General features: G+C 31.9%; 1 protein-coding gene across 1 annotated transcript in view; it reads left to right on the forward strand.

Annotated features, from left to right (window-relative positions):
- The window catches only part of LOC143910472 (protein lin-28 homolog), a 29106-nt gene extending 15546 nt beyond the window's left edge, over window positions 1-13560 (forward strand). The window contains exons 2-5 of the mRNA XM_077428964.1: window positions 11349-11497; window positions 11811-11983; window positions 12086-12206; window positions 13116-13560. Of these exons, the coding sequence (XP_077285090.1) occupies window positions 11349-11497; window positions 11811-11983; window positions 12086-12206; window positions 13116-13232 (560 nt within the window). The 3' untranslated portion in view covers window positions 13233-13560. The remainder of the gene's footprint in view (window positions 1-11348; window positions 11498-11810; window positions 11984-12085; window positions 12207-13115) is intronic.
- Window positions 13561-15546: the final 1986 nt, after the last annotated feature.

A 15546-nucleotide genomic window follows, 5' to 3' on the forward strand; every position in this document is an offset into this window, starting at 1 on the left:
TCTCGGCTCGCACAATGCTGTATTCGGGCCCACTTGGATCGGATCTTCAATTGTCGCATTGAAAATGTGACTTTGAAATGTTGTGTAACACGATCTCATCGTTAGCTTATAATATAATATAATGTTATTTATTTATAATCTAGGCCAGACGTTCGTTTCTAGGAAGTAGGGCTTTCGGAGATAAAAAGAAAATCACGCCGATTGTTGTCCGACTGGCGAAGGAGACTCGGGCCCAGTGCAAGCCCGCCGATCTAAATCAGTTTTGGAATGTCACGTGATTGTTTTTATGTCTTTCAGTCTTACTTTTATCTATATATGTTACTAACAATGTATATAATACAACCAGTTTATATAAACCTATAAAAGCTCCATTGTTGGGTTCTTTTTTGGTAAGAATGAGATTTATTTATTTTACCTACTTTATGTGAGCATATGAAATATATATTTTTTTATAATACTGATTAACGGTTCAAAGGTAATTAAACTTAAACCAAAATATTGTCACTAGACTCTTTCACTACGAAAATTGGATTGAAATTAGCTATCGTATGTTTTTATGAAGAGAGTATGGTAAAGTATTTGCTTCACGTCATTGCATCTTTTTTCAATAATGAAATTAATTGAAGCATCAATTAATTTATGAAATTATTTGATGCTTCAATATTTTTCTTTTAATATTTTATATTTTGCCGGTCATTACATATCCATGAAATACATATCATGCCAAATAAGAGGAAAAATCGCCATTATAGAGGAAAACTCAAGAATTTCCACTGCGGTATTTGGAACATGACCATTTTATTCGAATTCAAGGCGATCTTGATATTGTTTTGAAATTAAACGATTTCCAAGCAACGAATGCGAAGGCGAACACATGCGTTCTAGTCGACCTTGTTCGCAGAAGAACTTCGCAATAAGGCCCTTTTTCACGTGTTTTTTTATTGGTTTTATTTCCTAGATTTTCACGGTTTTTTTTTTCAACTTTGTAATGCAACAGTTGCGATGTTTTATAATAAGCAATCTTATACGAAAACACGCCTATGCACAGTTGTAGAATGAAAGAAAAATCACAACAACGAGATTGCTCAATATGCATCCACATCCGGATTCAAAGTTTTATTATTGAAGCGCGAGAAAGCTACTTGTGCGTGCATCGGATCTGAATCATTGGCTTTCGAATCGAAAACAATTCCAAAAATCTGTGCATATTTTGGCCGATATTGTAATGCTATTTCCGGTCGAGCGATTGGAGATTTTTGCATATTACGTCAGATACAATATTAGTCATTTTAACTGGTTAGCAAACGTACCTACCTACTTGTATCGCCGTCTCGTTAATTATCATGTAAGAAAGAGATAAGAAATATCGATTAAAATTCTAGGCGTGTGTGATACGTATTTTAAAGGGTTCGCTTGTTCAACAATAAATATAAATTTCAATAATAACGTCAACTAGGAGTGACTTGAAATTCACATTTTATGTAATTTGCCTTGTCTTTTTAATCTTGGGGTGAAACTTTACATGCCTTTAATCAGTAATGTTTAAAATTATATTTCTGTGTAACTGTTAACTGTAATGTTAACAGAATGATTAAAATCGATACCAATGGCATCACTTAATACTTAGTCATAGCGTAGTGCACTGGTAGAGCTATTGCATATCAATAGAGAGGTCGTGGTTTTAAATTCCGGCTAAATATGCTGCTGAAGATATATTGTGGTTATTAAAACACAGATAGACCATCTCCTGTTAGAATTTTCCGATTTTTCTAGGTTAATTGTTGTGGCGGATCCAATGAATCGGTATCCCCCCCCCCCTGGTTTCTTGCAGATTCGAGCTATTATCATCTTGAATTTGTTAAGTATTATAAAATGCTACCGCGAATTTGCTGTGTATCAAAAATGTTTTGACTGTCCATAGATGTCTTATTATGTTTGAAAAATTGTCAGTACTTACATACATATGTATGTTCAAAAATATTTTAACCATATGTGTTGCCTTGGGATAATTTCTTTATGTATGTAATAAAACATGTATAAATTTAAAATTATTATAAATAAGGATGGCTATCCAATTTTTTGAGGAACCGTTTCAACAATTTAATCGGTAAAATTGGCAAACTTTGACAATGATTGACTTGGAGTACATATCTGACATTAGAACCGCATATATGTACGGTTCGGTGATTACTAGTCAAATGTGAACCGGTCACAGGACAACCGGTCGCTCTAGATCGGTCACACGTGATCACCCTTCACACTAAAACTGGTCACACCCGAAAATTGGTCACGAAGAAACTGGTCACACCCAAAAATTCGACCAATTTTTAATTTTTGGGTGTGATCAGTTTTTTCGTGACCAGTTTTAGGGTGTGACCAGTTTTCTCGTGACCAATTTTAGTGTGACGAGTGATCACGTGTGATCGATTTAGAGCGACCGGTTGTCCTTTGACCGGTTTACAATGACTAGTAGTCCGTTTACCATATGTACATATGTATGTACTACAAAAGAACGTATGATTCTTTTCAATAGAACAAAAGTTATATCGTATATTGTCTCAATCAATCATTTAATCGGGTTTTGGTATTAGTTTGATTCAATTAACATACCTAATTTCATCGCTGTTGAGTTTATCTATGGAATGAGTTCCATTTTATCAGCAACAATATTATTAGTGTAGTAGGCTTCAATTTAAGATTTTTTCCAATTGAGTCTACAATCGTCAAAGTATGGGGATTATATAATTTAATATAATCAGTTTAAATTTAGAGCACTATGCATATTGATGAGTTTTCAAGGGCTAACGCTTCAGGCTTCAGAGAACTTCCTCAAGTTTGGCCGACGCTGATAATTAAATGATATAATAATATTTTGTATTATTTCATTCCAGTAGTGTTGTATTTAACAACGGCGCATTTTTCTCTCTCACCAAACAAACAAACAAACAAGGTCGAAAACGAAGGATAAGTTTTAAGATTCTGCGATAGGTATGGTTTTCGAATGTGCCGCGCGAGCGATAAATAATTCGATTCGAGTTGTCGATACTATCGCTCTAGGAGTTGTTTATGTTTTTATTTATTTTTTACTTTTTTTTGTTATCGTCATCAAAGGTTTGGCGCCGCTGGTCGTGTTTGTGTGCACCGAAATATCTGGGAGCCCAGCAGGAATGTTATACCTCAGTTCTGACTACACCGGCACTCTTCCATTCTTAAAAAATGCGTGGTAACCACGCGTTGTGCGCAGCTTCCATTCATTGAATTGCATAATTAAAAATATTTTTAGTCCGTCATCTTAGTGTCAATTTCGGTGATGATTTCATATAATTCACACATCACAATGCAATAAAACCGGCAATTGTTTTTATTTCTGTCTAAAATAACACGGTTTCCAGTTAGGCTTTATATGTTAGACTTGGATGTTTGTGACTTCATTTGAGTCGATCATTTCCTATCAGAGTTTTCCAATTTATCTCATTTAATAATTCCTCACCCAAATTGCTATTTACCCTTAAATTTTCAGTGATGACTCATCATCATAGATCGGCGGACAAGTTGTTTTTGCCCACAAAACATGGTTCACTATCGTCCTACAAAACAAGAGAGCAAGAAAAACGATTGAACCACTTTTTGTGGACAAAATCAACTTATCCGCCGTTCTCTGCTCATCACCAAATATCGGCGTTGGGATGATGTTTTTGGCAAAAAAAAAATTATTCAAAATTGTCAATTACTATTGTCAACTATGCTTTTTTGCTCTCTTGCTTTGTAACTAATTGAGAGTTGCATATATTGTTATTTAAAGAGGAGCAAGCCAATACTGAAGTATAGTCATCACTAAAGCCCGGACCCTGAGGGGGCTGTATATTGTTCAAATGTTGTAAATGCATTGTTAAAGGTGCTTTTTTACAAAGGATTTACAACAATTGAACAGTAAAAGGCACACTTCCGGTCCTACCTCTAGTCATCACTGTCTAATTTATAACATTTTAAAATTTACAAGTTTGACCATATATGTCGATTTGGGACAATTTGTTATGGCACCTATGATAAAAATTAAAAAAATGTTATTTTTCACGTACACGGGTTTTTATTTTTCTTTTCTAGAAATGCTCGGATTGCACTCGAGAGAATGTAAAATAGTGCATGGTATCTACCGATAGGTGAATGAAATTAGAAAAATGTGTGGATGAGATGTATGAAAGTTGCTCAAAACAGAAACGAATAGAAGCGGATTAGATAGGCCATTCACCACCAGCAGTGGATGGTGAATGGATGTAAAGATGATTAATGATAATACACTAATAACTAGAGGTAGGATAGTCACAGTGCTATCCATTGTTCGGCAAACCTTTAACAATGCATTTACAACCTTTGAACAATACACAGCCCCATCAGGCTCCGGTGACTACTAATAACATGTTAATATTATGTTATTCGGGTGACCGTCACCGGCACCGAATGTTAAAAAGTCGAAAATGTCCGTTTACCATGCATACATATGAAAAACGGTTAGTATATATATCAGTGGCGTGCGGTAAAAGTATCTCTCCCCCCGTCGTACATCCTCATTTAATTTGCGCGAGCAGGATACAACAGGAACAAGAGGAACAGGCTTTTCCTCCCGTATCCTGCGCGCGCATATTAAACAAGGCTTTATGACAAAAAGAGAGATCATTTCACCGCATTCCACTCATATATATTATATGCACATAGTACCGTTTACCATGCACCCTTTTTTTGATCTTTCGACTAAAAATCTTTCAATTTTCGATATTTGCTTTCCGATATTTGATTTTTCGGGCTTTTCACTTTCGGTCTCGTGATTTTATATATGAGTATTCAACGACCTGGTAGTGTTCTAGTTGGTTTGGAACAACGTTTGGTTACCCCAATCGTCCGGCATTCACAAACGCCTAAACCCCCGGTAATATAGGATGTAACTGAAGTACCGTTCGTGCTTCGTCAACTGGTTTGTTAAGATTCCATTTCATTGAAGGAATGCCATGTGAACGAGTCAGCCGACACAACGGCCGGCAATCCGAAACGATTGCTCGCCACGAGCTTCCCTCTCCTCTTCCACCTGTCCAAACATCCAGATCCCTACGATTGAATCCCTTCCTGAAATTTCCCCTACGAGCCCTTCAATCCGATGACGCCATCCTCATAACCGACATATACTTACATCATAACACCCACACACCTTTATACTTATCAATCGTATAATATAATAATTTTCTTTAGATTTCCGGTCTCTATGAACATACATTCGAACGCTCTCTTGTAAATTAGGCGTTTTATTTTTGTCTAGGAAAAAAAAAACTATTGTAAAAGTTAATTGTGAGGAATCGTATTTCTTGGATGAATGCTTACATTTTCTATTGGCTCCTTTATATCTTCACAAGTGAGCTTTAGGGTCGTTGGCCTTGCCTTATCCAAATTGAAATGCTCAAGGATTAATTAATAAAAACTTTTAGAATCTAAAAAAATATACACCAACCAAATTTATTATGGCGTCGATCATGCAGTTTCAAATACATATGTACATATAGTCATGATCATTTAATCGTACTAAATACAAGAACTTCAGTATTAAAGTAGGAATCCAATATCACTATTGTCCATCGGATCATAATTGATCCCTACATGTATAGTTTTATCCAATGCTATCCGAATTGTACGGATGAAAGTTGTAAAAAGTAAACAATATTGCATAAAACAAGTTACATGTAGATTTTTATTTTCCAACTCTCGACTATTGAAGAAATACGACAGAAACTGAATGTTTATTAATTGATATGGTAACCAAGTAAACAGATACCGTTTTCAAACACACTTTATATCAGCTTTTGCTAACAATTCAAAGATTTTGTATACACGTTGGTACAGGGGTCAACTCAAATTTTGATTGAAAATTGTACTATTTATGTTTACAAAAAAATCAAGTAAATTGGTTCAGGGAAAATGGGTCAAAAGTTGATTGCAAGACTCCGTGTCCATATATACACAACATCCTCAAGTAAAATAAAACCACGTAATAATATTTAATTTGGAATATATTAAAAAAAAGTTAAAGTATATATAATGAGATTAACGTGCCAAATATCTATGCTAATTCTGAATTGAAAATTGAAGATTTTCAATGAAATTATACTTTCATTAGTAGAAGTATACCTTCGCCAACTCAGTCTGTGAAAGCATATCACACAAATCAGGATATATAAATATGCTGCCAACTTGGATACTACATAGATCAGAACAGCACTGATTGGAAGAAAGGACTGACAACTATCCAATTTATGAAATACAGGGAATCCCATTCAGAAATGAAACGGTCTTCATATGAAGCTGTTTTGGACAAATTACAGAAGTTGATCTAACACCATTACATTTGCCTTGTGATCTACATACATAATTAAACATTTATAGACTGAAAATATATCGAATAACTTTTGTTGGAGGTAGAAGAAAACAACATTAATAGAGGTATCAGACGTAAATGTAAACAATTTGGAATATGAATTCACTAAAATGCTAAGTGATTTTATTGCTAGTGTGAAATAGTAACAATCATATACATACATACATGTATTACATATATAATAAATTATCAATTCACAAAAAGGCATTACGACTAGAACAAAAAAGTCCAAAATTTCAGTTCAGAACATTCGCTGAATCTAGAATATTCTTCGAACAACTTCGCACTATTAGTTTTTCTTAATTATTATAGTTTCCGTAAGGGGTTGAGTTGTAATACGAATCCTATTCTCGAGGGATGTTTTATATGATATATTTTTAAATTTCTACCTGGATGAATTCCACCCTTTGCGTCGTTGCTTCTCCGGCCAGGGGTTTCCAACGATTCTAAGAATGCTCTGTGCACACACATCGAGCAACGGGAACGTTTGTTCTGGTAATTGTTGTGTCGGAATGCATAGTTGTGCAATAAGCCGAGAAACACTTGTTGGGCGTTTGTTGTTTGTCAAATAAACAGATGTTGTAAAGTGCGTTTTTTAGATGTGAGAGCCGGTGGCTATCTAAATAATTCGAATTGTTCCAAAAAATGCACGTTGTATTGTCTCGTTCCGAAATAAAAAAGAAATAGGTGTAAAAATATCTCCGCATGTACTTCGAGTTTTAATGTGTGGTTAGTAAAAGCTGTTCGAATATACATACATATACGTATTAACATATGTACACGTACATTGTATGTAATATGTATGTTTAAATTTTGTGGTGACCGCGTACTCATTATAGAATTGATATTAATGATGATTTTATGATAAAATATATTGGGGTTGTTGGATATAACGACCTTCGTCATTATTTAATTTTGTCATTCATTTAGATTTTTATCATAGCCGTTTGAATTTTTACATACAATTTTGGCAGGTAAAAACGATGTTCTATAATAAAATTCAGACCCTAATAAATAATCATGTTTTTGATTTAACAATAGTAGAATTTCTTAGTTATATATGTATATATAAAACGATCTAAATAATATATGCAATTGAACTATGAACATTCATACGTATGTACATATATCTTTTTCAACTACAATATGCTATAAATATTATTAATTATAAGGAACATTATGTATGTATTTTATATGTAATAAATGATTCAATTTAAAAATTGGATTTTATGATACAATTGGCTCAAAATAATCGATGATTAAATCGATCGTCTACTTTCGAGAGTTTTGATCCCATAAAGATTGTTTTAATAATAGCAATTTATTAAACAATGAATATATTATTCAATGAATACTACAGTTTAATAGACATTTTTACGAGCGTATTTAGATTTAATTGGATTCGTTTACGTAAGAAAAAAAAATAGCTACAACTAAATTTAGGGCTTCCCATCGCGTGCAGGTGTACCCATTGCTTATTTTAAGCGATGGTTTGATGTATTTAAAAAACCTTGAATTTATATGTTAAAAGGGTCTTTAACACATGATGGTACAGATACAAAAATAACCCAAAAAAAATTAAATAATATATTATATTTTCCTGCACAATCTTTGAAGGTTTCGTTTATGTTTTCGAGTAATCTTCAGATTTTTTAATTGCCATGAGGGCTTTTTGTTGGTTAGTTAAAAAATAAATATGTACACATATACGTGAAACCGTTATGTACTCAGGTAACTTTATGGGGGAATCTTATTGTTGTTTAGGTCGTTGTGACCTTCAGCTAAGTATAACAGGTGTCATCAACTACTAGAAAAATTATTTTAAAATTTGATTCCTTATTTTCGTCGTGTTATCAGCTATGTGTATTAAAATATGTAACTCAATTTCATAGTAACATATACATACATATGTATGTAAGTTCAATTTCATTGGTTGGATATTATTATGTACATATGTGTACCTACGTGTTTTTGTGTAACTTATCGCGGCATTCGAGGAATTGTTTAAATTTTCCGGGAAAATACGCAAACTATGCAATGAAAACCCACGATAACAATTTGATAAGTGATTTGCGCGAGTTATTCTTGTATGTAAATATGTATGTATTTATATTTTGTAACTTGTACCCAGATTTTTTTTGAAATATTCAAAAAATATTCAAATAACGTTTTAAAACTTCATACATATAGTTTTTTTGATACCCTTAATATTTTTGGAAAATTTTTCCATAATATTTTGACAATTATTTATTGAAAAATCAACAGGCCTCTGATATAGAAATTCATAAAAATAACGAATAAATATAACAAAATAACATCTGAGCCCCAATTATAGATTTTTACAAACTACATAATATATCTACATAGTACATATAGACAAACAAATGAAATAGAAAAGAATAAAAACTAAAATATAAATAAATAAGAGGGGGGGGGGGGCATTCAAATTGAAAATATAATACATAAAAACATATCTTGTCGAAGCCCAGGGCCATACATTTTTAGGACTTTTTTTTATATATGTAGATACACTTTTGAAAGTTATAACGAGGATTTGAAAAAATTAGAACACATGTACATATATTAAATTATATTCGTCCGGGGGGGGGGGGGGGGGGGTATGACACCCATGACACCCCCTTAAATAAAAATAGCCTGTCTTCGAATTTTTAAGAATAAAATATATCTCTATAATAAATATACATAATTTTAGCATTTCAGTATCAAGTAAAAAATATAAATGTTATGGTAATTTGTACTTCCGTCTACTCTGTATAATTAATTACATTTTGCCAACAATTCAAAGTATAAACTGAGTCATTTATATGCGTCATTATTATCACATTATTTAAACAAAAAATAACAAAAATAATTGAGTCTAAAGTTTAGGAGTACATTCGATCGATTGTGAGCTTTGACTAGACGCGATTGCACTATCAATAGTAATAAAATTATTAATTATATTACAAATATATGTAGAAGAGTCTCAGTGTGTGAATAAATAATCACGATAATATTTTTTTCCAAGTATCTTCCGATCGAGTTGCTCTTGTAGTGCCAGCTCTATTCAAGTACGAACTTATCGAAACATGCACTCATTGTGATCGAAGAATCGAAATTATATGCGTTTTCATTCATGATCCTGTATGCACCCTTTTCGAGCCCTTTTTTCGTTGGAAGGAAGTGTTCCTGGCGCTCCCATAATCGCTCACACTCACATCCTACCGGTTTATATGGTTTTTTTTTATTATTTTTTACGTATTACGTGTACATATGTATATACGTATGTGTGCGTTTGTTTTGTTTGTTGTTAACCCAACCGGTTGTAGTGATCTGAATGCATAATAGGCGAATGCGTCAATGGTCTAGGAAGAAGATTTTCCTGGAAATTACCATAATGCAAAGGGCCACCTTTAGAATATACACCTAGTCGTAGGATACGCGATCAAAGGGCGTGAGAGTGCACCTTTGGTAAATGTAAAAAAAAAACGACCGGCATACATTTCAATGCGTTGAAATGTACTTGTAATTAAAATGTAAGATAAGTGATGCACAGTTTTAATTTACATTTTGATATTGTAGTTTTGAGGTCGAGTTCACATTCGGCAAATAGTTTGTATTGGCTTTATATATCGATTCGAGCTCATCTAGGGGGGATCGCAGATATTTTTAAATGGTCGTCTCTGAAATATCGGTCTCTTAATTAGGGAATGACGCTGTTCTGTGAATGCAGGCGTGGCTTGCATTGTGAGTTATCGCAGTGCAACGTCCTTAGTTAGGAGGTTATCGGCTCCTATCTCGAGGACCGGGCGTTGCTTATTACGGTTCTAAATTATTGTTTATATGTGTGATATTGAAGTTTGTTCAGTGGGATATCCTTACGATTTTCTGATATTTTCTATAATATAAATAAAATATTTAAGAGTAAAGGAGGTTGCATACTGCACTCTCAAAAATAGAAATTTATTCCTAAAATTGTATCAACATCTATGTATGTACCAAAGTTCTAGGGCCCGTACTACTCGAGGGGCCCCATTTCGGAAATCGTACCTGTTATATCATACTTACATATTCAATTATTTTAAAAAATAACAACCAAAATATAGGTGTTTTTTCTAAGAGTTCTGATAGGTTTTTCGCATATTAAAAATATATCTGTAACAGGTTTTTTTTTATTTTGTCATAGGGCCCGGATTTATTTTTGATAAACTTACATTTTCGGAGCATTTTTTTTATAAATCCTCAAATTTCAAGATTCTGAAAAACTCGAAATTTGCGAGACATTTTATAGACAAATTTGCAGCATTTTTATATGAAATTCAAGATGCTGAAAACTCGAAAATTGCGAGAAATGGGTATTGGCTGCCAATTTGTTGGAACCGTTTCAATGAAAATTAGATAAATTGGCAAATAATGATAGGGAACGATCGACTTGGAGCCACAAACCAAGTTCTAGCCAGTGGAAACAAGTGGGACTCGAACCCGTGACCACTATGTTCGATAGCATATATGCTAACCACTAGTCCACGCTGCTGGTTAATTATCTATTATGTACATATGTATTGTTAATTATATGCATATGTACATATGTATATGCAACTAACATACAATTTAATGATAATAAACAATAATAAATATTACTAATTGATTAAATTTATAATTGCAATAAAATAATAATTTTAATAAAACCTCATTATATTTCAAAGATGTGCATTCGTTAGTCGAATATTAATATAATTAAATTGGTAAAATATAATCAACAAGATGAATTTGATTGAATTTTTACAATAATTTCTATTCCACTGTATTGATGGTCGTTCATATTTAGACTACAAGATTATTTTATAATTGATATTCAGAATTTTCATGCCCTTCAATAAATTTGTGATTGATAATTGGTGAATTAATTGGTAATTGATAACTATTCCAGGATCACCGGGAGGTCGTAGCAGTCAAAGCAGTTCATTCACGGGCAGTGCCAGCGGAGCGAGGACAGGTCGCTGTAAATGGTTCAACGTTGCCAAAGGATGGGGCTTCATCACACCAGACGACGGTGGCCAAGATGTCTTCGTCCACCAGGTAAACGAACCGATTCTTCTCTAACCAACGCATATTTAAGCTTCGGACCACTAACGGAAGTCGTATGTGTGCTCAGAAATAGGAGTCAATGAAATACCATAAGCACACACACATCGAATTTTATCAGTGCGTCCGGAAGTGCGAGGGGTATCTCGTTTTCGACATCAAAACAACACGGTTTTTTGGAACTCCAACGCTTGCGAGTGATTCAGATTAAATTAGTGTGCGATAAAACTAGTACAGTTACTACTACCCTAGTGTATTTCATTCATAAAATCTTTTACGATACTGACGCTAAACAATGCTGTTTCAGAGTGTGATCCAAATGCCCGGCTTTCGGTCGTTAGGAGACGAAGAGACAGTCGAGTTTGAATGCAAAGAGTCAGATAAGGGATATGAAGCGACACGGGTGAGCGGACCATCCGCCGTGGACTGTCAAGGATCACATCGACGACCCACCAATAAGAAACGGTTCAGGAAAATCAGGTATTGTGTTTTAAATACCATTTTATCTACATATATATATATATATATATATATATAGTTTACTCTTCTGCATAGTAAATTTTATTTTGTTTCATCGGTCAGATGCTACAATTGCGGTGAATTTGCCAATCACATAGCGGCAAAGTGTGTTATGGGCCCACAACCAAAGAGATGCCACAATTGCAAGAGTGAAGATCACCTCATAGCAGATTGCCCTACCAAGGTAATATAATCATATTTAATTTACATGGCAAAATGTTTAGAACCAAGTTAAATGTCGAATTTTAAACTATTTTGTGTCTGTATTGGACTGTATTAAATAGCATTGAACGTATTGATTTGTATTTGGCTATGAATTTAAAATTAAAATACACTCTGTGTTGAAGTTGATTATTACATATAAACTTTGTAAATTTTCAAGTATTGTGTACCTACATATGTACATGGGTCTGGGTCTGATATATATATTTATAATAAATAACTATGGCTCGTCAACACATACATACATTGTGTTTTTAATAAAACTTCATTCAAAGGCCTTCAAGACAGCGTGTATGTTTTTAAATCCTCCAATCTTCATACAAAAAAAAATATTATTTAAAAGATTTAGTTTCAAACTTCCAGCATTTTTTTTACTAAGGATAATATTCCAAAAAAAACACTATTCAGAAAAGTTTTCAAATCCCCAGATATTTAAATTGACTGGTTTTTTGTTTATACTTATGTATTTCTCAAATTGAATCTTTCATTCAAATAAATAACACATTGATCTATAAGATAAATATAGTTTATTACATGAAAATATATTGAAATGTATGTATATAAAATTTCACAGCAATCACCACCCTTTGAGAAATCCTGATATGATAATTCATACGGTCAAAAAAAACTGTGAAGAAGCTGTATACCAATTACCAATTTAATTGATACAATGGTTTAGGAGTTATGTTTAATTTACAAAACCTACTATTTTTACCGTTGCTTTGCGAAAAAAACGCGGACTCCCATAGAGCCTTTTTTGAAAAATAAACCACAAAAATGATAGAAATTACTTAATACTAATAGTATACAAGTAGTTGTTATATCTAATGGTTGAGTTATTTAAGAATTGTTTTAATTTTTAAAATTGCAGGTAGAACGTAAAAAAGCACCGAGTGAAAATAGTGGCAATCAATCCATCACGGGACAAAATGGTGACCAGTCTGTGGAGAGTGTTACGGAATCAGTGCAAGCCGTCAGAATAGAATAACCACAAATTTCCTAGTGGAGTTTTACTTGGTCGGTGAGCACGATCGCTCACGTTCGTAGAAACGTGAATTTCAACAAACGTCATTGCTAATATATTATGATCAGGGTTTATATTGACTAGTTACGTTTTTTTTTTTATTAATTTAACATATTTCTTTTAATATATACATTTGAATATTTATAATTGTATTCAAACGATTTTGAGTTACTTGGTATGCAGAAACAAACACATGAGAAATGAAAATTGAACCTAAATATGCAATACAGCAGTGGTTGTGTAGTTTACTATTGTAATCTTCTTAATTTAAAAGTAATAAAACTTTACACTATAATAAAAATTATTTGTATTCTTTAAATGCCCACACAATACGTAATTATAATATTTTAAACGAAACATATACATATGTTTGATGAATTTTTATAAATTTTAAGTACATAACGTTAGGTTATAAGACTGTTATGTCGTTTTATCCTTATATCTTTAGTTAATATATTTTATAATAATTCTTAACAGTTAAATTGCAAATATTGATTATACATATATCATGGATTACAATGGTCGTCCAAACACTGTTGTATTGAATGGTAAATATTATTTATGTATTACCAAATTCATTACCTTCACAACGATATATACCTGTACAGGGATTTTGCTTATTCAATGTATGTATGGAGTAATTAATTCTAAAATGTGTGAAATCGTACTAATAAAAAAATGGGCAAATTTCCTGTATAATAGAGTATTCAATGCTTTCAAACGTTATATTAAAGTGTGCCAAATGAAATATAAAATAATGTTTTTATATATTTAATATGACGTGCAATCATATTTTTAAAAGTAATTTCGCATTTTAACACATAAGGATTAAAAATACAATCTTAATGTAAAGTAAAAGCATATAAATGATATAGTAATTGAACGTATCAGTTAAAAATAAACAGCAAACCAAATTTAGATTGTATAAAAACATTATTTTGTTCTGTGTCAACGATCAGTTTTCACTGTTTAGGATGTGTTAGTAAACTATTAATTTTATGAAATCCGACAATACGCTTTGATATTATAGTAAATGCAGTGTTTGATTTGTCGGAATACATAAGATTAATATAAAGCGTCATGAGATAAGTGTATAGGAAATGTTTAAAAAAAATACATACAAGAAACAGTCCGGTTGTTGTTTGTCAATCTCAAGTACATATATTTTTACCGATAACATAATAATACTTATTCAAATGTACACTATTGCACTAAAATGAAATGAAAATATTGTGTTAAAAACAAAAAAATATATATTTTTTGTTTTAACGTTGAATTTTCATACAACATATTAACATAACATATCTACGATCATAGTATAAGAATTCGGTTGATAAAGATGACAAAGGTATGTGATAATAATTGAACAGTACAATATTTCTGTCTACCTCATTTTAAAAAGTACAATAATAGTCAAATATACATATACATTATATAATATAATATATTTATAAAGAAGAGAAAATATAATGATTTATATTTAAATGTATCGTATATCGTATATCTCTGTGTCAATGTGTGTTTTGTTTTTATATACATAATATGTATTTAGTAAGGCTTTGTACAAATGATTTTACAGAATCTTTTTATCCAAAAAGTAACGTATAATTCCAATAATTTCATACTGCATGTAGGTGTATTGTTACAATTCAAATTTCAGACAATCGGAATATTTGTTGTTAAATACAAAATTTTGTTATTATCTTGCATCACAATAAGTTTCTTCACCGTGCCCTCAAATTTAGTTTTTAATTTATTGACCGAAAATAACTATTAGTGTGTAGTTTATACTTTTTGTCAATATATACCAGTATGTGTTCATAAATTTACATACACTTTTAACAACTGAAACATCATTCTTTAATCTCATATTATAACTAAAACTTTAATATATTGGTTTATGTTAATAAAGTTTCATTTACGGGTCTATTTAGTATTATCTACACGTTCTGTCGTTTTTTGTATTATATTGCGAGTGTAAAAAAAATATTTCTTAGGAAAAAAATATAATTTTCCTATAATTCTGAGTAGTATAAGAAGTATTTTTGATTTTAAATTAACTAACGTTGTTCCTGTATTATATTAAATTGGCATTTTTTTTTCTGTATTATTTAAAGTTTATATAAGTGAATACAACGTAAACGTCTGTCTGATACTTGTTAAATAATATTTAAACGAATATTATGAAAGTTATTCAAGTGACAGTTCAGTTTGCTTCGTTTTTACTATAAGTTTATATTCTTTAAAACCGAACCGAATCTCACAGAATTTAAATATG

The sequence above is a fragment of the Arctopsyche grandis genome, chromosome 4, assembly GCF_051622035.1.
Source record: "Arctopsyche grandis isolate Sample6627 chromosome 4, ASM5162203v2, whole genome shotgun sequence".
NCBI classification, from domain to species: domain Eukaryota; kingdom Metazoa; phylum Arthropoda; class Insecta; order Trichoptera; family Hydropsychidae; genus Arctopsyche; species Arctopsyche grandis.